The sequence below is a fragment of the Podarcis gaigeae genome (assembly GCF_964106915.1).
Source record: "Podarcis gaigeae genome assembly, chromosome: 2".
NCBI lineage: Eukaryota > Metazoa > Chordata > Lepidosauria > Squamata > Lacertidae > Podarcis > Podarcis gaigeae.
Window position 1 is genome coordinate 7,219,229 of NC_139679.1, and position 27,959 is coordinate 7,247,187.

Consider the following 27,959-nt stretch of genomic DNA (forward strand, 5'->3'; position numbering starts at 1 on the left):
TTCCCACAAGTTTTAAATGTAATAATTGCATTGTCAGTAGTATCAGCACGATTCTCCCCACATCCCCAGGCCCCCAGGTAGAGGCAAGAGGCATAGGTAAGGATGGTGAAGTAATCCTCGCATGTTAGAGCCTGCAAAGCAAAGTTCTGAATTTACAAGTTTAATATGCATAATAGCTGGTGTGCTCCAGCCTGTAATCCTTCGCACACTGTGTAGCAAGTTTGATATTACAGTGGCACCTTGGTTCTCAAACGCCTTGGTACGCAAACAACTTGGAACCCAAACACTGCAAACCAGGAAGTAAGTGTTCCAGTTTGCGAACTTTTTCAGAAGCTGAACATGCTCCATTTTGAGTGCCACACTTCTGATTTGATTGTTATGCTGAGGTCTCTGTTTTTGCTATTCATTTTGCATTTTTGCTTCTGCAGCTCTTTTTGTTTTGTTTTTGTGACTGTGTGGAACCCAGTTCAGCTACTGATTGATTATGTGACGGCAGTACATTGCTTATTGCTTTCATTTTATGGATCAATGGTCTCGTTAGATGGTAAAATTCATGTTAAATGGCTGTTTTCGGGGTTGTTTTCAAAAGTCTGGAACAGATTACTCCATTTTGTATTCTTTTCTATGGGAAAGCGCACCTTGGTTTTGGAACGGACTTCTGGAACGGATTACGTTTGAGAACCAAGGTACCAATGTAATTGGCTCCCCACTTGCCAAACAAAGGCTTGCAATTAGATTCCCAGATATGAGCCTCAAGCTCATAAGCAGACCATTGGGCAGTCGCAGTTGGTGGGGTGGGGTTGGCAGTGGTGCTGAGTGCCTGGCTTCCTGATGCTGAGCATCACTGGCTCTTATGGAGAGCGAGAGGGGTGAGGAGTTCAGCGTGGTGTGGGCAAAGTGGCAGGAGCATCAGATTGGCTCTAACACTGCACTGACACCACGCAGGGCTTGCTGTGCCTTGCCCTCCACACCCCACCCCACCCCGGCCGCTGTAAGTGGGTGTGAGGCAGATCTGCAGTAGACAATGCAAGCTTAACTCAATTCTTTACCCTTCACTTTATACCAGGGGTCAGCAAACTTTTTCAGCAGGGGGGCCGGTCCACTGTCCCTCAGACCTTGTGGGGGGGCGGACTATATTTTGAAAAAAAATAATGAACAAATTCCTATGCCCCACAAATAACCCAGAGATGCATTTTAAATAAAAGCACACATTCTACTCATATAAAAACACACTGATTCCCGGACCGTCCGCGGGCCGGATTTAGAAGGCGATTGGGCCGGATCCGGCCCCCAGGCCTTAGTTTGCCTACCCATGCTTTATACTGCTCTTTATTATTATGGGTACCTCCATAGTCCACTTACTCTTTCTCCACGAAACAGGCTCAAACAGCCCCACAGGTCTCAACTCTAATACAGATAAAATTCCATTTCACCCCTACTATTCCTACAAAGACCTTTTATGTGCTTTAATAATATTATCATGCTTCCTCTTCTTAACTCTTTTTTTACCAAATCTTCTAGGAGACCCAGAAAACTTCTCCCCTGCAAACCCCCAAGTTACCCCACCACACATTAAACCAGAGTGATACTTTCTCTTTGCTTATGCAATCCTTTGCTCAATCCCTAATAAACTAGGTGGAGTTCTAGCCCTTCTATTCTCAGTCCTTATCCTATTAATTATGCCCATAACCCACCTATCAAAACAACGTACTTTATCCTATCACCCACCTTCAATCAAGCCACTACCTTCTTGTCTCAATCCTCCTTCTGAAATATGGGAATAATAATATTAGCCTATTTCGCAGAGGGGTTGTAAGGATTCCTGCAATGATATGTCAAATGTCAAGAAGGACACTGGCAAACTGGAACGTGTCCAGAGGAGGGCAACCAAAATGGTCAAAGGCCTGGAAACGATGCCTTATGAGGAACGGCTAAGGGAGCTGGGCATGTTTAGCCTGGAGAAGAGGAGGTTAAGGGGTGATATGAGAGCCATGTTCAAATCTATAAAAGGATGTCACATAGAGGAGGGAGAAAGGTTGTTTTCTGCTGCTCCAGAGAAGCGGACACGGAGCAATGGTTCCAAACTACAAGAAAGAAGATTCCACCTAAACATTAGGAAGAACTTCCTGACAGTAAGAGCTGTTTGACAGTGGAATTTGCTGCCAAGGAGTGTGGTGGAGTCTCCTTCTTTGGAGGTCTTTAAGCAGAGGCTTGACAACCATATGTCAGGAGTGCTCTGATGGTGTTTCCTGCTTGGCAGGGGGTTGGACTCGATGGCCCTTGTGGTCTCTTCCAACTCTATGATTCTATGATTCTATATATGAAATGTCACAAGTAGGCCAGGTATCCTCCTGTGGTCCTGTTTAACTGGAGATATTAAGCATGCAAACCAATAATTCTTTTTTGTTTGGACTTCTTTGAATGTTTGGTGCAGTTAGTGAACATGGTATGCCACAGATGTTTGGGACTTGCATGAGCCCTAAGCAGCTTGCCCAGGGGTCAGGGATGCTGGGAGTCTGAATTTTCTCTGACATTTTTGTAATTTCCACCCGGACACTGCTAGAGACAGCAGTATTCTGGATATGTTCGGGAAATTCTGGAAGTAATGCAACCTAATGCTGTGTGAATCATCTTGTAATGAATTTCAGAAACAGACCTTTCTGTTGTTTTCTCAGTGCATTCATTGCTCCAGCTCTCCAATCCTAGATTTCTGAATAAGTTACCGTATTTTTCCATCTATAAGACGCCCCCATCTATAAGACGCCCCCTATTTTGGGAGACTGAAATTTAAGTTGACGGGGGGAGATGGCCCAGAATATGACGCCCCTTAATTTTTGACATTATTTTTTAGGGGGAAAACCTAGTCTTATACACAGGAAAATATGGTAATTGATTGCTCACTTACCCCCCTTCCCACTACAAGCACTCACTAAAGTTATAGCTCAACTGTGACATATAAAGAGCTAAAATGGTGTCTTGAAATCCATGATTTTTCAAAAAAGCAGAATGTGAGAACATGTGGCCCCATGTGAGAACTGGATACTCTTAAGTGGTTGTGACTACAATGTGGAGTAGGAGGAAAAAGCCATCACAAAACAGAATATCATTCAGAGAAGAATTTTATTTTTTGTGACTTCCACATTTTCCTCCCCAAGAAAATTGGGAGAGGGTGGGAATCGATTTCTGCATCCAAAACAGAGGACATGGAAATTGCCTGTATAGTTTGGAATTTCGTTTTCCAATTATACTTCGCTCTCAGTTAAACCAACAGCGAAACTCCCCTTGATCTCAATGGGAGCAGCACCACAATTTAAGCCAGGGATGGGGAACCTGTGGAGCCACCCCATAATAGCAGTGCACTATAATTATACTTGTTTCAAAAGTGCAGGAATGGGGAACTCTCTAGAATTCATTGGCTATACTTGCTGGGGCTGATGGGAGCTGTAGTACCTAGAGGACTGGAGAACCATTTTGGTTCAACAGGCCAGATCTTTATCTCCCACCATCCTACAGGCCAACTTTGACAGATGGGTGTTCCCTGTCAAAGTTAGTCCGTGGAACTTTGGGGTAAGCTATAGCAACAGAGCAGGATTGAACTCCCTGCACATCAGCTGATGAGCAGGCAATTCAGTCCTGATTTATGCAGGGTTCAGGTGCCCAAGAGCGTTGCCCATAAGGAACCCTCTTGCAGACTTGAACCGAGCAGGAATGATATATGGGGAGTTCAATCCTGCTTTCTGCAAAGACAGGCTTTGTGAGCAGCTGAGCCAGCCATGTTGCTACCTGGGCCAAATCTGACATCTCATACGATGTCTGATGTAGGGCAGGTGGACATGATTTTCGGGGAAAGGGTCTCATGGGCCAAATCTGGCTGGAAGTTCCCCATTCCTGATTTAGGTTGTTGATGTGGGAGGTGGGATAATGCACTTGCAGAATATGGCACCATCATTTCATTTATTACTGCTGGATTTAGCAGCCAGTTTGGTTCTTGGGAGATAATGATCCCATCTTCCCTATCTCTTCTTTACTTTATCTACCTCTGTTCTGGGGGAAGGGGTGGGGGGAATGGAGATGTGTTCAGGCAGTGATGACCTTGGTTTTCTGAGCTTAGTTTCTGACACTTCGTCTGGATGTGCTTGTTGTCACGCTGTACGTTGATTTCAGGGCACCTGAGCCACCTCCAGAGGAGAAGCTGAGGCCTCCGCCGCTGCCCATTCCACTTCCCAAGCCGATTCCTCCTCCAAAACCATAGCCACCTCCGCTGCCATAGGAGCCACCAGAACTGGAGTTGAGCACAGCTGTAGGACACCAGGGAAACCGCGTATTAAGCTTTGATACAGTAACAGTGTGGCCTGTTTTTGGGGAAATGAATTTCCAATAACAAGGGACTGTTTCCAATAACATGGAATGGGTTTATTAACTAGGGCTCAGCAGCAACTGCCCATTACAAACATTTCTGATTGTGGTTATATGCTATTCATTTCAATAGCAATCTAGGCCCCAACTGGCATTCCTAAAGGTAAAGGTACCCCTGACCGTTAGGTCCAGTCGTGGACGACTCTGGGGTTGTGGCACTCATTTCATTTTAGTGGCCGAGGGAGCTGGTGTTTGTCCACGGACAGCTTCCGGGTCATGTGGCCAGCATGACTAAGCCGCTTCTGGCGAACCAGAGCAGAGCACGGAAATGCCGTTTACCTTCCCACCGGAGTGGTACTTATTTATCTACTTGCACTTTGATGTGCTTCCGAACTGCTAGGTTGGCAGGAGCAGGGACTGAGCAACGGGAACTCACCCCGTCACGGGGATTTGAACCGCCGACCTTCTGATTGGCAAGCCCTAGGCTCTGTGGTTTAGACCACAGCACCACCCTCATCCAACTGACACTCCTACCAGGTAGCAAAGATGGGAATCTCCCCTGCAACTGCAGAACCTCTAATGATGGAGGAGGAATATATTTTAAATAGTTTTATACACAGAATTTGGTGGTTCTGACCAGATCAAGCTTTGCTCACTTTGAGTCAATTCTTATATTGAGCAACCGCTTATTTCCAAATGTTTTGTGCATTTTTGGTTTGGTTTGCCCAACTTAATTATACACAAAATAATTTGCATTAAAATTATATGGTTATATGTATAAAAGCGTCAGACCTGATGCTGCATTATATTTGTGTATATTCATATAAATACACACATATTGCATATGTATTAAGATTCCACCTCTTCTCTATCTGCTAAGCAGTGCTTACAGTAGGCTGTGCTTGCCAAATAGTCCGGATGTATTATGAACAATTGTGGTAGAAGGGGAAAGGAAGGGAGAGAGGAGGTGGGAAAAACAAACTTACTCATGCTCATAGAACCAGCTCCATCACCAGCCAGCCTATTCAGAAAAGAAATCAAGAGCTCCAGTTAATTCTTAACTTTTAATGCCTGAAGGATTATAGATCTTGGCAACAGAAAGGGAACACAAAATAAATGGTTGTCTATATAAAATATTCAAAAGAGACAGCTGTGTGCCTGTAAATAGCGACCGATAATTAATGGACACGTTCCAGTCCTGGGGGGAACCATTTGGAACCGCCCTGCTGGACCAGGCTACAAGTCCACTTAGCCCTCCAATCTTCTCTTTCCAGTGCCAACCAGCTTGGGCAAATGGCCTGCAAGTGGAAAGGCAAAATTGAAGTAATAACAAATCAGGTGTGCCATGTTTGGAAACAGCTTGCACAAGCCTTAGTGTCATGTGAACTGTGGAAGCAAAGGGAGTAAAGAACAGTCTTGTCCCAAATCAAGAGATCTCAGCCAGGCAACTTTATGATTTTTCGTGGATCAATTGATCAGTCACATTTGTGTGAATTTGCAAATGGGTAAAACCAGCAGTTTGAACGCAAGAAGCAAAATTTGCTTTTGGATGATGTGTCCATGCACTAGAGCAGACAGCAGCTTAGAAAGGCTACGCAAGACATTAAAATAGGGTGATGCCCCTCCTAAGATCTTACAGGGCACACCACCTGCACTGCTTTAAAAGTACATGTCTTTAAAAGCAATTATCTATTTTAAAAATTTGCTGCTTGGGAACACCTCTTTAGCTTATTGCTTTTTATCACATAACAGTAATACCCAGAGGAGTCACATTAACATGAATGATCATGACTAACTGAGATCCATTCATTTGAATGGTTTGCTGAGTAGGAGCTAGCTGGATGCAGCCCAATTGAGGCTAACCAATTGATGGATTAAACATTGCATCCCTAGTGAAGAGGTTAGATGATTTGAGCATGGCATCTGGCACTCACCGGCTCTCCTCTCCTTCCAGCAGCTTCCTGTAGGTGGCAATCTCAATATCCAGGGCCAGCTTGACGTTCATCAGCTCCTGGTACTCCCTCAGCTGGCGGGCCATCTCTTGCTTGGCTTTGTTGAGAGCAGCCTCCAGCTCTGCTAGTTTGGCCTTGGCATCTTTGATAGCCATCTCCCCACGTTCCTCTGCCTCAGCAATGGCAGCATCGAGTTTAGCACGCTGGGGGGGGGGGGAACCAAGGCATAAGATTGTTTAGAAGTTCTGCCTCTCCATCCTTCTGCCCCAAAGGAGAGAGAGCAGCCCAAATGGCAAAGGTAAAAACTATGGTTTTCCCAGTAGTGATGTATGGAAGTGAGAGCTGGACCACAAAGAAGGCTGATCGCCGAAGAATTGATGCTTTTGAATTATGGTGCTGGAGGAGACTCTTGAGAGTCCCATGGACTGCTAGAAGATCAAACCTATCCATTCTAAAGGAAATCAGCCCTGAGTGCTCACTGGAAGGACAGATCGTGAAGCTGAGGCTCCAATACTTTGGCCACCTCATGAGAAGAGAAGACTCCCTGGAAAAGACCCTGATGTTGGGAAAGATGGAGGGCACAAGGAGAAGGGGACGGCAGAGGACGAGATGGTTGGACAGTGTTCTTGAAGCTACCAGCATGAGTTTGACCAAACTGCAGGAGGCAGTGGAAGACAGAAGTGCCTGGCGTACTCTGGTCCATGGGATCACAAAGAGTCGGACACGACTAAACTACTAAAAAACAACAACATGAATTGCATGCAAAAGTTTCCAGGTTCAACCCCCAGTGACATCTCCAGTCAAAATGGTCAATAATCAGGTAACCAGAAGGACCCTCTGCCTGAGAGCCTGAACCACTGCCAGTAGGGTGGGCTCACAAGCCTCTGCACAGAGCGAGGAGAAAAGAGCGCATGGATTGGCATAACCTTGGCATGTGCTAATTGGTATGCATAGCTCACCACTGTAGGGATGCAGCTCACCACTGTAGGGATGCAGCTCGCCATTGTAGTCCCCAAACATCTGGATGGCCAAGTTTGCCTATGCCTGCCCTAAGCTACTGAATGTAATGGGGCCCTTTATATGTTCAGCTGTCCTTTGTCAACAACAAATTGTCGCTGTTTTTTTTGTTGAATATATGCTATATGGTAATTTATGGACCTAATAGATATCTATAAAGCCATTTGAACATAACAAGATATGTACATCATAGGAGACTACACAACACAAAACACTGTTGCTGTATGTAGGTTTTATTTTATTTGTTTTTTTATCTTATATTTTCGAAATGTACATCCAGGTTTTTTTCCTTTATTTTTTTTTGGGGGGGGGGCAAGAGACTGGGGCCCTAAACTACAGCTTGTTTAGCTTATATGTAAATCTGGCACTGCCAATCCACATTGCTCTTGGCTTTGTCTGTGATAAATAGGTCCCACCTATTTAGGCCTGCTAAAATTTTCCTTTGTTGTGCTAATAATAATATTATAATAATTTATTATTTATACCCTGCCCATCAGGATTTAACTTCCTTCTGTAAGACAGAGCTATTCTGCCTAGCTTTCAATTTGAACTTAGCCTGATAATAACAATAATAATAATTTATTATTTATACCCCACCCATCTGGCTGGGCTTCCCCAGTCACTCTGGGAGGCTTCCCAAAAAATATTAAAATACTGTAATACATCAAACATTAAAACCTTCCCTAAATATGGCTGCCTTCAGATGTCTTCTAAAAGTCTGGCAGCTGTTCTTCTCTTTGACATCTGGTGGGAGGGCGTTCCCGGGGGGGGGGTGTGTGCCACTGCCAAGAAGGCCTTCTGCCTGGTTCCCTGTAACTTGGCTTCTCGCAGTGAGGGAACCACCAGAAGGCCCTCGTTGCTGGACCTCAGTGTCCGGGTAGAACGATGGGGGCGGAGACGCTCCTTCAGGTATACTGGACCGAGGCCATTTGGTTCATTACCGTAATGGCTCATTACCCCAGGCTAACACCTCACACAGTCCTGACTTAATTGACTTTTCATACTTGGATACTTGGTTCATAGCAATATATATTGCAGCAAGGGAGTACATTTCCATGCTGCAGCAACTGCTTACAATCAGATTGCTGCTTGTAGGAAGCAAAGATGACTGAGACTAAGATGACTAGCCAACTGCATTGCTGCCAATGACTCATTTATTTCTTGCACTCCCATTGCTCTGTTATCAGTACTAGACTCTCCTGTAATGCAATGTAAAGCGTGCAATGCAAATATATAGGAGAGGAAGGGCGTACTGCTGAGAATCTGGGCTTCCATTCATTATTCAGAGGCGGTGAATTGGGTCTCACTGTTTGCTTCGGTGTGGATGTTTGCTGGAGCCACCCTGCCCTAAAGCCAAACAAACACTATGGGGAGTGATTCACAATGGCTTATCTCCCCAGCTTTGGAGCAAGCAAGCTTTCTGGTTAATTCATCATGAAATATCCAGTCCTTGAGGGTACTCATCAGCACAATTACCGTGCTTTTAAAAAAATACAAAAAACCAACATGTCATTCACTCAGCGAACTGCCAATGATTGACAGAAGACAGAAGGAAAGAGTAGTAAACTTCCTGGCCAGAACTCTCATGGAACCAACATTGATAGGAGACCTGCAGGATCAGGCCAAAAGGCTACCTTATCATAGTGGCCAATGCAATGCCTGTTAATGAGAAACACACAACTTTAAACTGAAATTACAATTCTTGAGCACGGGTAGGCAAACAAAGGCCCGGGGGCTGGATCTGGCCCAATTGCCTTCTAAATCCGGCCCATGGACGGTCCAGGAATCAGCATGTTTTTACATGAGTAGAATGTGTCCTTTTATTTAAAATGCATCTCTGGATTATTTGTGGGGCCTGCCTGGTGTTTTTACATGAGTGGAATGTGTGCTTTTATTTAAAATGCATCTCTGGGTTATTTGTGGGGCATAGGAATTCATTCTTCTTTTTTCAAAATATAGTCCGGCCCCCCGCAAGGTCTGAGGGACGGTGGACTGGCCCCCTGCTGAAAAAGTTTGCTGACTCCTGTTCTTGAGGGGGGCATCATCAGTTTCTTCCAGGGGTGGAGGAAAGGGAACTAACTCTCTCTCACACACACATGCACACACGCGCACACACACACCCCAAGTTGGCAATTATAGAAGCACAAAGTCACAAGAGGTGTGGGGAGTGGGGCCTGTTTGGCCTATGCAGGGACACCCCCATAATTCATTTAAGTCAGTGTGTGTGTGTTGTATCACAGAAAACCCCACAAAGAGTTCTTTCCAGCTACTCACCTGATTTTTCACATTCTCAATCTCAGCCTGCATTCTCAGGATTGCGCGGTTAATCTCAGCAATCTCGTTCTTCGTGTTCCGCAGGTCATCGCCATGCTTCCCAGCACTGGCTTGCAGGGCTTCATACTGAGATTAACAGAGAGGAGAGATGCCGTTGAAGGTGCAGGTAGGATTTGTTGCAGCACAACAGTCTCCCTTCCTCACCACAGGCTCTTCTTTCTGGTGACAGGGCCAGTGCCAAAGGCACATGGTACCTATCGGGAGGTATTTAACTAAATAATGTCCTAGTGCAAGAGGATTTCTCCTGGCACCATTGCCAAGTCTAAGGGGTGGGCACAGGGGGAGGAAAGAAAGAGAGCATTCTGTTGCACAAGAAGAAATTTGCACTGATGGAAATTATTTGCTTATTACTGCAGTGAATGCAACCCATTGTATGCACTCAGGAAGAGTTAATGTGTTTGTGGAAAGAGGAAAATGAGTACAGAGAGAGATTACAAAAAGGATGTTACCCTTTCATTGTTACAAAGATCAGTTCATCTGTCTCTTTGATTATTTGTGTGAAGTATCCTGAGTGCATTACCAACAGGCATCACACAATAACACAATGCGGAGGAGGATGTGGAACAATTGGTTAAGGTGGAAATTATGACATCACAACGGGCAGATCGAGGGCTTGGAACTATGCACTTCCATTATAGAACGGTTACAGATGAACGAAGAGCTGTTCATCCTGGAGGCTTTAAAAGGTAGGTGTGATCATCGGGGGGAGGGGTCTCCTTTGCGGATAAGGCAGCTCCTCAACAAGATCAAATCAGGGAATGCAGCAAATATGAAATGTCATTGACTTCTCATTAGTCAAGACTGTAATTGGTAACCACCTCATTATGGGAGGATATTATTCATATCCCCAAACAGTTGTTTCCTTATGAGTTCATCTTTGCCACTATGGCTCACCTTGCTTTGATACCAGCTTTCTGCCTCAATCCTGCTCTTATTGGCAATCTCCTCATATTGAGCTTTGACTTCAGCAATGATGCTATCCAAGTCCAGGTTTCGGTTGTTGTCCATCTGAAGCACCACAGAAGTATCAGAGATCTGGTTCTGCAGCTCACGCAGTTCCTGGAAAATTAAAGAGACGTGCATTCATTGTCTGTTATCCTTCTTAACATCCTGCCTTTCCTTCAGATCAGGAACCATTAGGGTTTATGAGTAACAAAATTAAAGTCTGGCGGGTAGAGGGAGAGACACACACACCCCAGGCAGTTTCAGCAGGCATGCAGTGGGAGGGGAGAAGCCCTGTTATGCAAGCAGAAGACCTTACACAAAGCTTCTGCTGACAGGACTTGCTAAGGGAATCCCATCCTCTATCATTTTCATCTCCCTTGGCTTATTTTCAGTTTGCATTTAAAGTCTTAAGGGCATTTCTTCTTAGTGGCCGTATTGCAAGGGAGGAAGGGCACTGCTACTACAGTTTCCTTGCCCCTGCAAATCACTGAATAGTTCCCCACTTTTGCCAGAATTAATGGTCATGTGAAAGTGTGTGCCAATTTAACCCAGGTTTCATTGACACAGAATGATACCTGGAGCCCACCATTTTTCAGGGTAATCCTGATTCCACCTGGGGGAGAATCTGGAACCAACTCTTAAAGCACAGGTGGGTCCTCTAAATGTTGCTGGGCTACAACTCCCATCATCCCTGACCATTAGCCATGCTGACTGAGGTTGATGGGAGTTGAAGTCCAACAACACCATGAACACCCTCTTGTTCAAATTATAACCCAAAATGTTCCAATTTCAGCACACCAACTTTAACTTCCCTTTTGGGGTGCCTGTGGTGATAACTGACTGATTCATCTGTTCAGTTCACCACAAGGTTAACATAGTTGCTTGCACGCAGCATTTTAAAGTTGCTGCAAAATGGTGGACATAATATCCAGATAAACCATTCTTGTATCTTTATTGGTTATGTGGCTTACCATGCTCAGAGAATAATGGGGACAAATGTCCCACTGAAGCCCAGACACCAGTTTCAATTATCAACTGGTACAGGCTCAGAGATATTATCTCCCCCCGTTCCTGCAACGTGGCCTATACTGAGTTCATCCTGCCACAAGAATATCAATATTATGTCATTAAACCAACAAGACCTGCAAACCCCTTTTGACTTTCATCTGCTGCAGATGAGAAACATGTGAGGAAACCACCCGGATATGCTAAGCAAGGGCTAATTGTCGTCTTTGCTACAATACATTACTTAACAATACTTTTTTTGTTGTGAGCACAACAAAAAGTAAATACAGATGACTAGAATGATATGCCTTCAATGTTTGTTGCTTTCATCACAGAGAACAAATAACCATCATTTGCATTCAGTGGCTTATATAGCAACATATATTGCACCTGGATTTTCCAGTCTAAATTTCTTTAGACTTGATCATTCTCATTTTGAACAAAGTGCTGCTGTTCACAAAAGCCTTTTAATCCTAACCCTTCATGTGTCTTTGCCTGCAGCCCCATTGGGGCTCCTATCCATTGGTCCTCCTATCCAAATGGCAGGATCAACCATGATCCTGCGAAACATGGCCCCTAACCACAAGTCTAAAACAGTTTTTTGCTGTTTGAAGAACAAGCAAAACTTCTGCTGAAAATTTCTACCCACCCACCTGGGGCATTTAGGTTTTACCTTCTTGGTTCAAAAAGGAAACAATGTCTGCTTGTTACATTTTCATTTGGTCTTTAAGAGCATTGACCGTCTTCATCATTAAAGTCTTCAAACATTCTTTCATGCCTTATTGATGAGTATATTTAGTGCCTTGAAAGGACGCATGCAAACATAACCATGTTCTTTTCTTTTTCCTAACCAATGTTAGAATATTTAAGACAGGGCTGAGCAAAAATATTCCCTCCCATTTTAAGACCTCAATTTGAGAAGGCTTCATCTGCAGAAGCTTCCAGCATTCAATCCATGGTATTTCCAGGTAAGGCTAGGAAAGGCTACCGTGTGAAACTCTGGAGAACTGCAGAGACCTTCGCCATCCTAGTGCCCTCCAGCTATTTTGATCTACAACTCCTGTCACCCCTGACCATTGGCCATGCTAGCTGGGAGGCTGATGTGAGTTGGAATCCAGCAACATCTGGAGGGCACCAGATTGGAAAAGGATATCCTAAATGGTGGAAAGAGCATACTTACATTTTCATAGAGTGCCCTCAGGAAGTTTATCTCATCAGTCATTCCATCCACCCTGGCCTCCAACTCCACCTTGTTCATGTAGGATGCGTCAACATCCTAAAAACACAATCAGAAAACCAAGTTTGATAACATAAAGGCACATATTTACATGTATGGTGGGAGTGTCACCCATTGGCAGTTTTGGGAGAGATGGTGTTCCTAGCAGTTAATTTAATAACAAAGCAAGAATTGATACTAACCCCTTTGTTAGCATTACTGGGGATATGGGATGGGGCCAAATGCAGATGGTTTGAATAAAGAATAGATTCTCTAATTACTGTTTGCTGTCAGGATGGTTATCGCAAGAAAATATTTAGAGGGATCAAATTTATGGTACAGTCAAATCTGGTCCATAGCTATTGCTGGAAAATAGGAATTAGTAACTTTTCAGTTTTAAGTGAGACTGTCATAATACATCAAGGAAAATATCCTGATATTTATAAATAAAATAATTATGGCTTTTCGCTGGGACTGTGAACAAAATTACCCACATTTGTATTGTGTGTGTTTTTAATTTTAAATCTGCTTGTCTTTCGTTATTCTTGTGTATTATTGAAGTATATGGTCTTCCTTAAATACATAATATAAAGAAAACCAAGTACACTGAATGAGATTTCACTGGAGTGAGGACTACGATGAAGAGAAAAGCATTGTCACCTTGTGCAACTGATGGAGAATTCCACCTCCATGCACCAAGAGTTAATCACCCTCGGACTGAAAACCATTGTGCCCTGCTCTTAATATGAACTGTCCTAGTCTATCACCATCACCACCACCACCACCATTTTATTTGTATGCCACCTTTCCATAGTTGAAACTATGCTCAAGGTGGCTTACAACATGACAAGATCTACATAACTGCAAACATAGCAGAAGTCATAAACAATGAAACACATCAAAAAAATACACAACCTAATGGAAACAATTTCCACACAAATCATAAGATCTAAAACTAAAGATACCAACAATAATATCAATAACAGCAATAGCTCTCTCAACCCCCCCGTAAACAATGCTCCAGCCCAGGAATCTGCTCAACAGCCACAGCTTTTGTAGCTGGAGTCAGTCAGGACTCCACTCTCCCAGGCCAGATGGGAAAGAGCCAGTAAGCCAGGGTGCAGGTCTTCCAGGGCTCACAGCCAAGATGGTCTCATTTAAAACAACACAGATGAAAATTTAAAACAGTTTAAAAGAGGAGCTCTTGGTGCTAAGCAGGAGCCACAGTCCTTGTGAAGCCTGTCAAGCCCCGCCCCAAGCCAGGTGGAAAGAGGCAAGGGCAGGGCCCTTCAGGCCCTCAGCAGGCAGTCCAGGGGTTGCCAACCTTTTTATGGGTCTGTAGGTGCATTTCCAACCTGGAAAAATTCTCCTAGGCACCACACCACACATCAACCAAGCACACACAGCCATCTATTCTTTTGGTTACAACAGTTAATTTCAAGACTAACTTCAGTGGGAGCAGGAGACACTGTGGGCTCCAGGGAAGGCTCTGGGGGCACATGTGTGCCCACAGTCACCACGTTGTCTGCCTTTGCCCTAGTTTGTTTCCAACATTGCCAACGGCCTGTTTGACTTTGGGTAAGTCACCTTCCCTCTTTGTGTGCCTTTTATTATTCTCCTTGTCTATCTTGTCTGTTTGATTTGTAAACAAAGGGAAGAGAAAGGCCATGTCTACACAATGGAAAATGTGCTTTGGGTGTCCAGCCCAAATAATAAGGAAGCGTGTGCAATATTCAGTGTGATTCAGTGCATCAGAGGTGCCCAACAATTCTTTCTTTACTGAAAATGATCTTCAAAGGTGTTAGAGCATCCTTCCCCCAGTAGAAGTCAAAGTCTGCAGCACACTGATCACTCTGAGAAATGATTCTCTGGCCTTCCCATCTCCCCCACCTTCCATGAACATAAGCCTGATCTTCGTTAAGGTTGCTTTTTCAGAATCTTTGCTGCATTCAGTTCTAGCTCCTACAAAGAGCAAGTGAAGCAGTGATACAAACACTGTACTACGTAATATTGCAGGTGGGGAGAACATCACTGAATGCTTCTCATGGGGCAAGAGGAAGACCCTATGTATGGGAAGCTAGCATATCAGGGAGAAGGCAAGTCTAATTTTCTATATGCATTGTGGGGTTTTCCAATATGGACCAACATTTAGCCATGTGACCCCTCATCTCTACTTTGTAGTCCACTGTCTCAAAACAGTTTTGCCACCTCCTTCACTTTAAAAAGGTAAAGGTAAAGGTACCCCTGCCCGTACGGGCCAGTCTTGACAGACTCTGGGGTTGTGCGCCCATCTCACTTAAGAGGCCAGGGGCCAGCGCTGTCCGGAGACACTTCCGGGTCACGTGGCCAGCGTGACATTGCTGCTCTGGCGAGCTGGAACCGCACACAGAAACGCCGTTTACCTTCCCGCTGGTAAGCGGTCCCTATTTATCTACTTGCACCTGGAGGTGCTTTCGAACTGCTAGGTTGGCAGGCGCTGGGACCGAGCAGCGGGAGCGCACCCCGCCGCAGGGATTCGAACCGCCGACCTTTCGATCGGCAAGTCCTAGGCGCTGAGGCTTTAACCCACAGCGCCACCTGCGTCCCTCCTTCACTTTAGCAGATCTCAATTCACAGAGAGCTGCATAAATACTACTGGAAAAGCTTGCAGCATTAGCAGCTTGAGTGTGGCCATCAAGGCACACAACCAGCCAGCCATAGGTTTTGAGTCAGAACACATATGATTACCAATGACACTGTGAGTAAAAAAACAGTTACAGTTTCTCACCTTCTTGAGCACAACAAAGTCATTTTCTGCTGTTGTGCGCTTGTTGATTTCATCTTCGTATCTGTTAGAAAAAGGGAATTAAAATACATCATTTAAATGTACATGTAGGTTAGTAGAATCATATAATTGTAGAGTTGGAAGGGCCCCTGGGGAACATCTAGTCCAGCCCTTGCAATGCAGGAATATGCAGCTCTTGCATACATGGGTCGAACCTGCAGCCTTGGTGTTATCAGCACCACAGTCTAACCAACTGAACTAACAAGGCAAAAATCATGGCCCACAAACTCCAGATTGCAGTTCTGTTCTCAAGCAAATCAAGACCATTAACCATATTTCATCCCTCTTCCCTTTCAATGACAACCAACTTTCTCTCTTTCCCTCTCCTCCCTTTGCAGAAAAAACAACTGTACTTTGTAAAATATTCCTTCATACCAAATTCACCAATCCTGAAAGCTACTAATTAAGTTGGGCTGCAGAGTTTAAAGGGTGCAATCCTGTGGCTCCTGGGAGAGCATTCTTTTCCACCTTTTCAAACTTGGAGATGGAGCCCTGGATGTTTGATCCAGCCTCCCTGCTACCAGGGAAACTGGCAACAACCTGGCCCAAATAAACGTAAGATTTCTGACACTGGTATGGCCAGAATGGATGTGTGCTAGGTGTGGTTCAGGGATGTGTTGGTGTGGGGAGATTTGGAAACAGCTTGGTTGTTCCCACCAAGTTGGTCTAAAGCTCTCTTGGGAATTTCCCTCCTGGTGTCCCCCAATGAAACAAAAAAGTAAAGAAAACCCCTGAGAAATGGATAGAGAATTGCAGGAGCACCTCCAGCCTGCTTGTGAGAGTCCAGCAAGGCTGAGGGTGAAACCACCTTTGAATTTCTCTGCCCACCAGTCTTGGCACTTTGTCAAATCAAATAAATTCTAGGCACCAATTACCTGCAACATGCAACATCAATACAGCATTCTGGTTTAGCCTTTGCTACTTGGCTGTCAAAATCATTCAGTGGAGCCTCTATTTTCTCTGGTTCTACTTGCCAAATATGAACACAACAAATATCTGTACTTTTCATTTTCAGGAGCAAAACTGGTCTGTTCATAATTGCAAAGGTGTGTCCTAAATCTAGGAAGCTAGTTATTTTGGATTTGGAAATTGGGGGGGGGGGGAGAGATTGAGGGAGAGAAAGATGTTGCTCTAAGAAACACTTTTACAGAGCTAGACCAATTTCAGAGCATGGCGGGAAATGCAAAAGATGGAAGTGCAAGATGGAATCGAATGGAAAAAGTGTGATGATGAACAATAAAAAAAATACCTTTGTGAAAATTAGATACCCCAAGTTTCCTGACACGGGCAAAAAAACCATGAAAATAGTGCTGTGGTTTGCAGCGGCCACAATTTCTTCTGCTCTTAACCAAGAAGAAACACTATTCAGACTCCACACTGACAAACACAAGATTGAGTAGGTACAAAATGGATGATAACTAATCTGGCAACCATCCTTCTGAGAAGCATCTAAGGATTAGAGTTGACCTTCAACTTTGTAAGAGTCAAGAATGTGGCACTGTTTCAAAGAAAGAGGAAGAAACAGTCGTCCCCTCCCTTCTCTCCACTCTTGAAGACGGATAACTGGTTTGGCAATGGCCCTTGAGCATAAATACCAGAGGACTGGAATGGATTTCAGTTTCCATAATTGGTCAATACTGTTGCAAAACCCCAAAGGCAAAAGATAGAACAATAATATTCTCTGCCCCTTCAGTGCTGCCAGAGCTGCATTTGTGGGGCTGTTCCTATTTGCATTTCAGATGCCTGCCAGTGTCTTTTCATGAGGTTATTGGAGAGAGAGAGAGAGAGAGAGAGAGAGAGAGAGAGAGAGAGAGAGAGAGTTCAAAGGCCTTTGTGCAAAGATAGTGTAGTTAAGGGCAGGCCTTCCTCCGTGTCATTTACAGCATCCACATAAACGGACTTTGCTTTTATTCCACAGCCATCATGACTTCAAAGTACTTCATATCCCCCTCTCTATTGTCTTGTTGGTGCTTGTTGAACAGTTTCCTCTTTCAACAAGCCTTCTCAGTGGAGATTGCTATCCTATCTGGCCTCTTGCAAATGACCGATTTTATATATGCAATATTTTAACTTTTTATATGTATGTAATTGCCTTATATATGTTTTTAGTGTCTTGTAAGTCACTTTGAGTTGCCCCACAGGAAGCAATTCATAGATTGCTACTACTACTACTACTACTTTTGTTTTTGGCAAATTATTTCCACAATATATATAATATCAAATCTAACCTAGAACCCTAGGCTATTGAGCCTGCATAGATCACATAGATTCCCACCCCCCTTTTGATTTTAAAATACCTTGCCCTTCCCTGAAGGAGCTTGTGTGGCACATATTAGTCTCAAGAACAACTCTTCAACATTGCTTAGAATGTAAAAGGAGCTTCAGACCAAAGACCCTTCTCGTCCAGCACCCTGGTCTCACAGTGGCCAACTAGATGTCTATGAGAAGTCCACAAGAGGCACATGAACACAACACCTCTCTCCCCACTGGTGCTCCTCAGCAACTGGTATTCAGAGGCAAACTGGTATTCTGGTGGTGGAGGAAGAACCCAGGCAGCATGGGTTCTCCTCCATGAATTGGTCTGACGCCACTTTAAAGCTATCCAAGATTGTGGCTATCACGGGAAGAACACCCTCTTGGACCACAGGCTGACAGATGCTGCATGCGCACAAGTGATCTGGTGAACAGGATTTCTTTGAAATACGAAGCAGCACTTTCACAACTAAATGTTCTTCCATGTGGTCACTGATAAGCTGAGCACAGGTCTTGCTCAGGTATCAAAATCTGGCAACCCTAATATGCATTCTGTGAAAAAGACTTGATTGGAGTTCAGAGATCAAGGGTGGGATTGGGGGGGCAGAAGGTAGATTAGGGGCTTACTGGTAGATCTCTGAGTGATTTCCAGCAGATCACTAAGGGTTTTTACTACCAGTTGCTAAAACAATAGCAACTCCCTCTCTCTCATACCTACGCTCTTCTGAATTAGGCTGTTGAAATGAAGAAAGCTTATGGGGAAAACCAGGAGTGGATTTGTGAGTCAGCAGACTGTACACCCAGTTCTGGCCCTAAATACATATTCCTGGATGGATCATGTGCTTAGGGGCACCCTGTTCTTTAATTCTATGTTTGCTCCTTATCCCTCTAGCAAATAACAGAGTGGATCTCACTATCTTGCACTCTGCCCACCCCTGAAAATAAAGAAAGGCTACCCTGAGCAACTTTGGTATAAGGCGTGATAAAATTGTACTAAAATAAAAGGATTGAATCTTGGCTTCACACTCAGTGGAAGAAGCAGCCCCTGAGTTCTCCTCAGGGCACATCCCACCGGTGAATAGGATAAGGTGATTTTTGTTTATTCCTCCTTCCCCACACCATGTGGACTAAGGTGCTGAATGCTGCAAGGGAGAGGAAGAGCAAAAAGCACCTCCCTTTGAAAAACCTAGGTCTCCCACATCTACGGATGGACAAATCTGTCAATTTTGGTTTCTCCACATTTCCAAAGAAAGTCTTCACAAAAAATCACCAACATTTCCATGATAATTTCTCCGAAGAGGCACATTTCTACAGAGCAGTTTCCCTAAATGCAAGACATTTCTGTATGTTATTTTCACAAATGTATTCATTTTTATGCACACATTTATGTGCGTTTTTGAACATGTAACTTGGCAGGGGAACAGCATTGCCCAATTCGGAGAAGTGTGAATTTTGTATTTCGGTTTGCATTGTATTTTGTAAACAACACATATGGGAAGTTTGCCTTAAACGGATTCAAATTACTCCCCTATCTTTTTATATTACCCATGTCTATGTTTCCCCAAGAATATTGTTGGCAGCCTGAGCGCAGCTAAAGTTGTCTTCACACTTGGTCTTTGAATCATCCCTGTTTGAAATCACAAGGCAAGAAATATGAGACTGTTTCAAATTCACTTATCTCAGGGAAAAAACAAACACTACTCCACAAATCTATATCACTTTTATAGGATGTTCACTGTCATGGCTCTCTCTTCCTTCCCCAAAACATTATGGGAGCTGTAGTTTTGCTGAGAATTCTCTACATTGCATATCTTCAAGTACGCCCTTCTCACAGAACTATGTATCCCAGGGCTGACTGTTGAAAAAGAATGACTTTTATACCAGTTTAAATATGCATTATAGATATGCCCTTGGTTCAGGAAAACGCCCTTTGATTGTAAAGCATTGGCAGCTGTTTCAAAGGGGTAATTCAGATGATTAATAATATAGCAACCCTAACCAAGCTCTACCCAGGGTCGCTGTCTCTCTGCACACCCCCCCCCACCAGTTATCCTAGCTATGCATAATACGGCTGCACCTGGGGAAGGATTACTAGTTATTGACTTTTCTCCTCTATGGGTCACACCCTGGGGGTTTATCAGTACTGTTTGCTTTCCGTTCCGGTCTGAGCCAGTTTGCCAACTCATATATATTTTAAAGCACTATAGGTGGGGCGGGGGTTAGGGTGAGGAATTGGTTCCCATTGAGACTTCCTCTAGGAGCATGAAGGGCCTCTTGAACACGATCAAACTGCCAACCTTTGCTCCGCTCGTCTCCATGGAACTCTTTTTAATAACAACAGGTGTGTTCCTTTGTGAACTGCAAAGTTTGTCGACAGATACAACGTTTAAACTCTGCCCGCCTCCCACCGGCCTTGTAGCAATTCTTTGCCAAGGGAGAGGGAAAGCCGGGGGGGGGGGGGAGCTACCTTTCACTCGCTCGAATTTTCCTCTTTGAATTAATTGCACAAAGCAGCTAATCTCAATTGTTAGAGGACACGAAATGCACACACATTGCTTTTTAAGTGCGTGGCCGTGCAAGAACACAGCATATAGGTACACAGTGAAAGCGTAACAGCTGAAACTTGATTTACTAAAGCTTTAAAACACTGGATATGTGATAGAGCAGGAGCTTGGTTTAAGTTCTGTAGATTCAGGGTGGGGCATAGTAGTTAAGAGGGCTGGGGAGTGGTCTGGGGAGAGCTGAGCGAAAATCCTCACTCAACCTTGAAGCTGGCTGGGCAAGCTGGGACCAGTTACTCTCTCTTGGCTTAGCCCACCTTGAGGGGACAAATAATGGGGGCGGCTACAAATGGAATAAACCATCTGAGCTGGAAGGGCAGGGGCAAAAAGCTATCTAACCCAACTCTGTGTTGTGACTGTGCGGGGAAAACTTTTGATCCACAACCTCACAGATGACACCTGACCCTCCTAATCCAAACCAGAGAGAGGGTGAGAGAGAGAAAGAGAGAGAGAGAGAGAGAGAGAGAGAGAGAGAGCGCCTGTGACAACAGCCCCAGAAGAGTCGTGCAACCAATCCAAAGGCACATAACGCAAAAGGAAGTAAAACACCATCACAACCACCACCACACACATAACAATCTGCAGACCACAACGGAATCCAGAAGCCAAACTGCTGCTAGGGTAGACGTGAGCAAGCTTTTAACCTTAAGGTCACTGCACCTCTCTAATAAGTTATGTATACCAGGAAATTATTAGAAGATGGAGGTGTTTAAGCCCATAAACCTGCTGGAAATTCCTTCTCCTGCCATATGCCAAAAAAGCTAGCAGGATCAGAGAAGAAGGCTTTAACCTAGCCCAGCAGGACTGCTTTTCATGCGCAGAGAGCTACAGGTGTGGGTAAGGGTAGCATATGGGTGAGGGCAGCATTCAGACATGTGATTTCCCCTCTGCTGCCTGAAATGTTGAAGTCCATAGTGGGCTGTGCCACACCCAGGCACTATTTCGGCATGAGGAAATCAGCCCTAAGGCTTGATATTTAAAAGGCAAATCAGGAGAGCTTAACGATGTCTCATGTGACATGCATGCAGGCCCATTGGGATTAAACCATATATTCTTTCTAAATTTTTGACACATACCCACACCATTTCCACTGCTGCTTAATGTTCTTGCACTTTAACAAAAGAGTAAGTCTGAATCTGAAGTCTCTCCTCTAATATGTTATTGCTTCTTACGTGGCTGTAGAGTCCTCTCATGTCTCCTTATAAGAAATACCTTGCAATTTGATATCACAAATATGTTTTTATCAGCACAGTCCTGCTGCCCATCCCAGATCGATTCCAGAAGATTTCCATGACTAGCTTCTAGCAAGGTAAAAGCCTGCTTTTTAACCAACCAATACCTGCTATACCACTGACAGGGAGCCTGTGACTCCCAACTCAGCAACATCAGCTCCAGGAAGTATAGCCATTGGCCAATGATTAGGTATGATGGGAGTTGTAGTACAGCAAGACTTGAATGACTGCAGATTTCCTATCCTTGTGTTATACAGCCCAAGTGTTTTCCTTGTGCTTTTTGTGGTAATTGTCAATGTATTACATTACTGCATTCTAATACTTTTCTTTTTTAAAAATAAAAATTGCTTTTGTAAACTGCTTTGATACATTTTGGTGGTAGAGTGGTATACAAGTATTTTTATAGTAAAATAAATAAATAAAATTCAACTAGGTTGGGGACAAGTTTGTTCAATCATTCTTCCATGAACTAATGTAGATAAAAACTCTGGATGCAGCCACCATGGATTTCCATGAACACAGAAGCACTGGGGTGATAAACCCTTCCAAACTCCAGATGTTGATGAACCATAACTCTGGCCAACAAGATCTATGGTCAGGGATGATGTAGTTCAGAAATACTGAAGTCCTGTAAGTACCCAACACTGGCTGAAGCAAAGTCATTCTGCTGCTATCCTCTGCCATACCTTTAAGTGACATTTATGACATTTATTTAACACCCTTATCTTAAGCAAAATATGTGTCCACATGAATGCACTCTGAGGTCCTGCTCCAAGGTTGGGGAGCAGGAGCAGGTACAATAAGGGACCATGCAGTGTGTGGCTTCCAATGAGAAGAGTGTAACAAGGTTGCAATCAAACCATTGCATCAATATTCAGTTTGGGAAACTCAGTGCCAGGCAGGCAGGCTTCTGGCATCCATATAGGAAGGAGGGGAATCACAACGAGATATATTCAGACACTAAAAGGCTACCAGATCTTGGATGCTTTCAATCAAGGGTGGGGAACCCATGGCCCTCCAGATGTTGCAGGACTCCAGCTCCCATCAGCCCCAGCCAGCCTGGCCAGTAGACAGGGATTATGGGAGCTGTAGTTCAGGAACATCTGACAGGCCAAAGGTTCCCCACCCCTGCACTTACCTGGGCCCTTGAAAATACTCCAAGATTATGAATGCCTGATGTTGCCTTTCCTAGGTTTATTGGATACTTTATTGGATTTCTTAAAAAGTTGATGCATCTTTTGCATGCTTTGGAAGATGCAGCAAACCCTCATACTGTGGTTGCAATTCTCCACTCATTTACCTGGGAGGAAGTCACATTGAACTCAATAATTTGTAGTTTTGAGCAGACACTTGCATGCTCACACCGCGAACTGCATGAGAGTCATCTCAGGGTGTCTCTGCATACACCTGCTTAGAAGTAACCCCTAGCAAGCCCAGTGGGGCTTGCAGGAGCCAGGGGGGAAAGAGGACATGGCTTCTACACCTTTGCAGATTGCAGATCACATCCACACCACAGAAATAATGCACATTTAATGCAGGTGGCTTCCTCCTAGAAACTGTGGTTTGTTAAGAGTGATGGGAACTGGAGCTCTGTGGGATAAATTACAGTTCCCAGGATTCTCTGGGGAAAGCCATGTGCTTTAAATGTATGTTGTGTATGTGCCCTTAGACTAGGGGTATTCAACAGGTGTAGCTTGCCTTGCCAGCTAAATCTGCCGGAATTCTTTCTTTGGTATTAACTATTAAAAGTGCAGGAATCCTGACCTCTCTTTTTGCACCTGACAAGCCTAGTGGGAGATACTTTGGAGTAGACGGGCCAGAGGCTCACAGTGCACAGTTACGGTTGCTTGGCCCCACTGAAACCAATGGGATTTGCTCTCAAAAGAAATGTGCATAGGATCGAAGCTTTAAGCTCTCCCATTTAGAGCCAGGTGATGCTTTGTGAATGGGCCACCTGAACCTGCTCATCTCTGCAAAAACCGTTATGAATACATTACTTGTTCTTGAAATCCTCAACAAGATCCTGCATGTTCTTCAGCTCTCCCTCCAGGCGTCCCTTGTCGTTCACCAGGGCATCCAGCTGCCTCCGCAGGTTGCTGATGTAGGCTTCAAAGAAGGCAGGGATGTTGCTCCGTGTGGTCTTCTGCTCCTGCAGGAGGTTCCACTTGGTCTCCAGCATCTTGTTTTGCTGCTCAAGGAATCGGACCTGAAAAAGCCCCCGAGGCAAATTCCATAAAGCCTGTCATTCTGCCAGCAGGACTCGAAATACCACAAAACAGTAGAAGATAATGGCCCTTCGTGGCTCTCAGCTCTTAGATGTGGGGGTAGATGGGGCTGGGGGGAAGGAGTCCTCCGAGGAATGTAGATAGATGAGGGCGTGGGAGGAAGGAGATTCACTGACTATTTGTGGGAGAGGAGCAGCTAAAACTGCAACACTCTGGATAAAACTATGCTGAAAATGGAGATTTTTCATATCAAGTATCTGCATTCATCAGGTGAGTAAGATCCAGAGCACAGTATATATAGTAGAAGCTTGAATTCAGGTACATGTTTTGCAGAACTTTTGGACTTCCGACATTTATTTAGATTTCTTTTGATCTACATCAATATTGATTAACTATACCTTTTACTGCATTCCCCCCAAAAAAACAACCCAGTTAAGGCTGTGACTGATCACTGATTCCACCCCCTGCCCCAGGACCATCATGCCTAAACTCACAGCCTGCTGACTGTATCACACTTGCGATGGGGGAGGGATATGAATACACAAAGTTACTGGGGCTCATTGTGTGTGTGTGTGTGTCTGACAGGAAGTCAGTGTGGGCTGACTATTAAATTCAACACATTTCTTCTTGGGTAAGTAATGCAAACTGTACTGCAATGTGCCACGAAGGTTACGGCTAATGAATGCTTGTGATATACCACAGGGTAACAAATAAGATACTCCCAGGTATCTGAGAGAACTTAAAAAGAAAAAAAAATGGTCCAGGAGCTAGAAGCAGATGTAATAAAACATTTATTAAAAATAAATAAATGAATGATAGGCTATATCTCCATGGGGTTGCAATCTGTCCTCTTTTACCTTATAAAGTGTGGTGCACTTTAACAGAGATTTATTGATCAATCAATAAAAGAGGTGAAGCTTCAGATTCATTGACATTTAAAAAATAATAATAATTGAACCTATCAAATCCTTTAACTGCCTTAATTTCAGATGTCAGGTTCAGAGAACTGAAGCTGCAGCAAGCAAAAGATCACTGTATGTATGTTTTACTTTGGATCCCCTTCTCATTCCACTTTCCCCAGGATGTGGTGTGCTGGTCACCGTCTTCACAACATGAGGGAATAAAAGCCATCATGTTGAAGTTGTGACTCCAACACACTCTGCTATTAACCAGGCAGTGAATAAGGAAGATCACCAAGAAAGCAATGGCAGGGTCATGTTGGTCATTGAGTTACAAATCAAAAGCAGAGAACAAAGGCCAGGTGCTGCTTCAAATAAAATATCTAGCAGAGCCACAGTTGAGCTTACAACAAAAGACCACACTTCTAAGCAAAGCACAGCCATGGCCCCATGAGGCCTATAGAGAAGCTCCTATCGATTGCTGGGACACTAGAGAAGGCTCAGAATAAGCTACGTATAGCTCACCTTATCGATGAAGGATGCAAACTTGTTGTTGAGGGTCTTGATCTGTTCCTTCTCCTCCTTGCGCACCTTCTGGATGGTGGGGTCGATTTCCAGGTTGAGGGGTGACAAGAGGTTCTGGTTGATGGTGACCTCTTGAATGCCTGCGGGCGAAAACCCTCCACCATACATCCCTCCATGTCTGCTGGAACCGAGGGCACCATAGGAAGACTGGACGCTGTAGGAGCTGGCGGGGGCAATCCTCCTGACGCCAGAACCTAAGTTGTAGAGGCTGGAGCTGCCAAAGCCCCCCGGCTTGCTAAAACTGCCACCGCCTCCGATTCCACGAGATGAAGAGACGGAGCTGACTCTGACCTGGGTGAACCCACCGGACCCAGCTGCTGAGCGGGAGCTGTAACCAAATTTCGACATGGCCTATTCAAGCAGGGCTTTCCTTATTTTGGAGAGAGAGAGGGGGGGTGGGAAGAAACAGCAAGTGAGGCTCGGAGGAGTTAAAGAGAGAAGCGTCCCTCTAAACCTGCAGGCTGGCACTTCCTCTCCTTTTATCCGTTAGAAAGAGCTTGGGGGCAGAGCAGGGATCGTTTTACTGCCCGGACTGGGTGTGTCTGGCGGCCGTCCCACTCCTTGCCTTCAACCTGCTGAGCATACACAGGAGAAACACAGCCACAGAGACCCTATCGGCTCCACTCCCTGCACCTTGCACTCGCCCCACCTTTGCACAGAGGCGGCTTTCGCCCTTTGTTGCTGCACAGAGAGCAGGTTGCACTCTGAATACTTCCATAGCCTGAGGACATTCTCCCTTCCCTCCTCGATTTGTCCATGTTCGTGTGGGAGGCAGGGAAGGGTGCCGCAGTTATCACACATTTTTTTCAACCTCTTGCTGCGAGCAAAAAGATTAAAAAGCAGACAAAGCCAGGGTGGGTGAGGGAGACTAGAAAAACAGATGAACAAAATGTGATGGGAGAGGTGTACTTCAAATGTTGCCTCACATTTGACATTTCACTTCTGTGCTATTTTTCTGAGGCTTTATTATTATTATTTTTAAAAAGAGGATTCACTTATCTTGTAGAGTTCATATCAGGGTTACCATTCCAAGCACAGTTACCAGGAAGTAAGAGGCAATGTCCACACCGAAGCAGAAGGAAGCTGGCTGAAGGGTGTGGGAGGGTGTGGGGAATTCTGGAATGTCCCTCTTTGGCCGGCAAGTAGGGGGAGGGTATCTTCCTGAATGCCTCCTCCCACTGGAAACAAGCAAGGTAGAAAATCAGCAAATCGGGGAGACATTTTCTCTCTCTGCTGCCTCCTTGCTGCATTATTTTTCTAAGCACAAGGAGTCCATTGTTTGCTTGTTTTCATGTTGGGGAATGTCCAGGGAATGCAAATTCTTATCTCTTCACTCTGACATGATAAAGCCTTCCACCTTTGGATTTTTATCACCTTGTTCTGTTGCCTGGGCCCAGACATGCTGCACAACCCCACTCAGGGGCAGACACTACTGTGTTCAATAGGGCTCAGCAAGTCAGCTTAGAATTTCAGACTTAGTGTCATTGAACTCATTGGGTTCTGCTTCTAAGCGGGGCTGATCCAAGACATTTTGCTGCCTGAAGAAGAGCAACCAACTGACCCAAGACAAGGTGCTAACAGTACCTTGTCTAGCTGGGAATATTAGAAAGCAGCCAAGTAAAAATTAAGTGATAATTTGCATACATGGGGTGACGATAGGTGCAATCTGAGTACATGTGGCATCACAGCCAGGGTCGGTTTTCTTTAGCTCATCAACTCTTTTATCTACCACCTTCACAGTTAACCATTTGGATGTTGTTACTAAAGAAGTCAGATTATACTCCACCAGGGCCAGGGCCTTCTCAGTGATGGCTCCAACATGGTGGAATGCTCTGTCCCATGAGGGCCCTGTAGGATTTAACTTCCTTCCGCATGGCCTGTAAGACAGAGCTATTCCGCCTGGCTTTCAATTTGAACTTAGTCTGATCTTGTATTCCCCTTCCTTCCCTCCCCCTCCCCTTTTTATGAAGATTACCAGCTCTGGGATCCCACAGCTAATTCTCCCCTGGTCTCCTCACTGGCCCAAATAGGACTAATTTAACCAGCTAGCCCTGGTGATCATCTAATGTTTATGGGATGGATTTCCCCCCTAAATTGATTTTTGAATTCTGAATTTATTGCTATTCACGTTTTATACTGTATTTTATGATGTTTTTTGTTGCATCAATTAAGTGTTTTAAATTTGTTGTTAGCCGCCCTGAGCCTGGTTTTCTGAACCGGGAAGGGCAGGCTATAAATAAATACTATTATTATTATTATTATTATTATTATTATTATTATTACCATATCCCATGGGCATGTGTCAATATGTCTTTATTTCATTTTGCTGGCTGTAGGCTAGGGTGAGAGATTTTCACTTTTCCACAGCCACCAAGTCAGACTAGAACTTAGATCCCCAAATGTAAACACCCGGTCTACTATAGTACACTGGCTGTGAGAGCCAACATGAACAATGAAGCTCTTTGTATCTGATCTACACTGAGACAGAAGGAACAGACAAACTGCTCTAGTGCAGCTGAACTTGCATCCTTTCATGTCTCGGCTTTCAACCTTGC

The 27,959-nt window shown here is 44.5% G+C and overlaps 1 protein-coding gene across 1 annotated transcript; it reads right to left on the reverse strand.

Moving 5' to 3' along the window:
• Positions 1 to 3,101: 3,101 nt before the first annotated feature.
• On the reverse strand, positions 3,102 to 26,495 carry LOC310840175 (keratin, type II cytoskeletal cochleal-like). The gene is made up of 9 exons (XM_083729456.1): positions 25,345 to 26,495; positions 23,693 to 23,901; positions 15,593 to 15,653; positions 12,790 to 12,885; positions 10,554 to 10,718; positions 9,600 to 9,725; positions 6,291 to 6,511; positions 5,343 to 5,377; positions 3,102 to 4,298 (listed from the first exon to the last, which is right to left on the reverse strand). The coding sequence occupies exons 1-9, from the start codon at positions 25,750 to 25,752 to the stop codon at positions 4,108 to 4,110; spliced, it is 1,512 nt and encodes a 503-aa protein (XP_083585582.1). The 5' UTR covers positions 25,753 to 26,495; the 3' UTR covers positions 3,102 to 4,107.
• Between the last annotated feature and the right edge of the window lie 1,464 nt (positions 26,496 to 27,959).